At 51.5% G+C, this 2,586-nt stretch overlaps 1 protein-coding gene across 1 annotated transcript; it reads right to left on the bottom strand.

The window, feature by feature from the left end:
- Positions 1-1,131: 1,131 nt before the first annotated feature.
- LOC141953330 (feather keratin Cos1-2) lies at positions 1,132-1,437 on the bottom strand. Its single transcript, XM_074891826.1, has one exon. The coding sequence runs from the start codon at positions 1,435-1,437 to the stop codon at positions 1,132-1,134; it is 306 nt and encodes a 101-aa protein (XP_074747927.1).
- Between the last annotated feature and the right edge of the window lie 1,149 nt (positions 1,438-2,586).

Here is a 2,586-nt window from a genome sequence, read left to right as displayed (position 1 = left end):
TGCCTGCTCATATCCAGCTTTTCATCCACCAGTACCCCCAAGTCCTTCTCTACAGGGCAGCTCTCAATCCCTTCATCCCCCAGCCTGTATTGATGCCAGAGGTTGCCCTGACCCATGTGCAGGCCTTGTAGAACCTTGTGAGGTTCACATGAGCCCACTTCTTGGGCTTGTCCAGGTTCCTGTGGATGACATACCATCCCCCAGATGTGTCAACCACACCACTCAGCTTGGTGTCATCATCAAATTTGCTGAGGGTTCTCTCAATCCCACTGTCTATGTCATTAATGAAGATATTAAAGAGTACTGGTCCCAATAAGGACCCTTGAGGGACACCACTTGTCACCGATCTCCATCTGGACATTGACCACTACCCTCTGGATGCAACCATCCAACCAATGCTTCATCCACCAAGTGGCCCATCTGTCAAATCTGTACTTGTCCAATGTAGAGGGAAGGATGTGGTGGGGGACCGTGTCAAAGGCCTGATGCAGAATGCAGGGCCCAATCACCACTGGTTTAGGAAGAGCTGAGTATGTCTTCCTTAGCTCCAAGACACAGTGTCTGGAAGGGACCCACTGTCCTGTGTCCGACCCTCCCCTTTTTCTGGAATGATGAGAGGTCCACTTGTGTGCCCACCTTACACCCCGTCACTCAAGTCAACACTTTTCTTCCTTGACAACTCGAGACAGTGACACCACAAAAGGATTATACTGAGGCAGAGGTTGAAATGTGGAAAAATTTAATGACTTTGAAAAGGGTAATGAGATCGTTTCCAGAGGAGGTGGCTAGAGCAGGGAGAACATGAGCAGCTGTCGAAAGTCTGTTCCCTTTGCCCATAGTGGAGATACCACAAGCATCCACCTGCTTTCCCCACAGAGGGAGAGGAGTCAGCAGATCCCCTAGTTTGGCTCTGGTGCTGTTAGAGCCCAGAAGAACAGAAAACAAGAAAGAGAGGGAAGAAAGTGGAAGGCAAGGAAGTTAGACTTTGACCATGTTCTCAGAGAGACCCAGCTGCCTTCTTTTGGAAAGGCAGCACTGGATGCTCTGCCTCTGTGAACTCAATGGCTCTGTCCTCAGTCCAGCAACAGCTTTTGGGTTCCTGGGGTGTTGTCTTGGATGTCACCGGTAGTTTTAGCAGGGGGGGCACCTTCTGCCACAGTAGCGGCTGGTAATGCAGGAGAGGTCAAAGCCCCCAGAGTTGATGGGCACTCCGTCACAGCTGAGGATGCTGCCAACAGCAGCAGAAGTGGAGGATCCCACAACAGTGTTCTGTGGGAAGGAGCTGAGGATGGGGCCAGGCAGGGTCACCACCACGGGGGAGGGCTGGATGGCAACGGTGGAGCTCTGGCACTGCCTGACACAGGGCTCATTGCAGCTGTTGGCCAGCGGGGTCGGGCCACAGGGCCGGCATGGCAGGCACTGGTCGTAGCAGGACATGTCTCTGAGGGTGGAGGTGCACCTGGGTAGAAGAAGGGAAGAAGCAAAGCAGAAGGGTGGGTGAGGAGCTGCTTGGTTACCCTGTCACCAAGGAGCCAAGGTCACTGCTGTGTGGGCAGGTGCGTGAGGAACACTGGGAGGTGTTTCAGGAGCCACATGGTATTCATTACCCTATGAAGAGCAGCCTGTCCCAGGGAGGCTCTCTCATAATTTGGAAACCCAAGTCCCCTCAGCACTGCAGCCTCTCTCTAAGCAGACCTCCTCCCCACTTCCCTTTGTCATGACAAGAAGACCCAAACCCCAGGACAGGACAGAGCAATATCAGCTGGGATGTCTCTCAAGTGCAGATCTCCCTATGGAAGAGGAGGAGAAGGGGCTTCAGACTCACCTGGTTCCCAAGCAGAAGGAGCCAAGAGAAGTGCATGAGAGAGCAGGGACTTGGGCTGCCTTTTAGACCTGCCCTTCACTGCCGCAGGACCAGAGGCACCTTTGCAGAGGTAACAATGTTCTGACAAGCTCATCTTGAATGCAAACCATCACAGCTAATGATATGGGCTGTGCTTTCATTTCCTGCACTGCTCCTTTTCATTTCCAGGTTTGTGCCATGCCCATTCCCCAGTGAAGGCTTGTTCTGAGCACTGGGATGAAAGGCCCCAGGATTTCTAGGGCAGGAATGCAGCAGTGCTGGCAGAAGACTCAGTTCATGTGCTGGACGGGACCAGAGCAGGCAAAAGATGTAAGCCTAGATTACTCTGGTGGGGCAATTTGAAATGTTGTTCTCAGGGAAAACCTCCAGCAACCCTCACGTGGATGTCGAAGGACTCCTGTGTATAAGGATGTGCTTTGTCCTTCCCTTTACTTTCCTCCTCAACTCACCCCAGTGGTCACTTGGTGTTGCCTCCCCAGGTGTGTGCATGGTGTTTCTGGGTTTTGACCTCATCCTGCCTAACACTGTCCTCAAGAAAAATTTCTGTGTTTTTTTTTTTTTTGCTGTTTGTTTGGTTTTTTGTTGGTTTTGTTTTTTTGTTTGTTTGTTTTTTTTTTTTTTTTTTTAACTTATCACCTGTTTGTGCAGCTTGTGAGCACACAAACAATGGCACGGGCATGCCTGGGTCCTCATCCTTCCCCAGAATGCTCTAGCCCTGCCAC

Source organism: Strix uralensis, chromosome 22 (genome assembly GCF_047716275.1).
Source record: "Strix uralensis isolate ZFMK-TIS-50842 chromosome 22, bStrUra1, whole genome shotgun sequence".
Taxonomy (NCBI): domain Eukaryota; kingdom Metazoa; phylum Chordata; class Aves; order Strigiformes; family Strigidae; genus Strix; species Strix uralensis.
The sequence above is the reverse complement of the archived record's forward strand: the minus strand, read 5'-3'. Positions and strand labels throughout refer to the sequence as shown.

Excerpts from the sequence above, each read along its gene's own strand:
- LOC141953330 (XM_074891826.1), bottom strand. The coding sequence starts at position 1,437 with ATGTCCTGCTACGACCAGTGCCTGCCATGCCGGCCCTGTGGCCCGACC.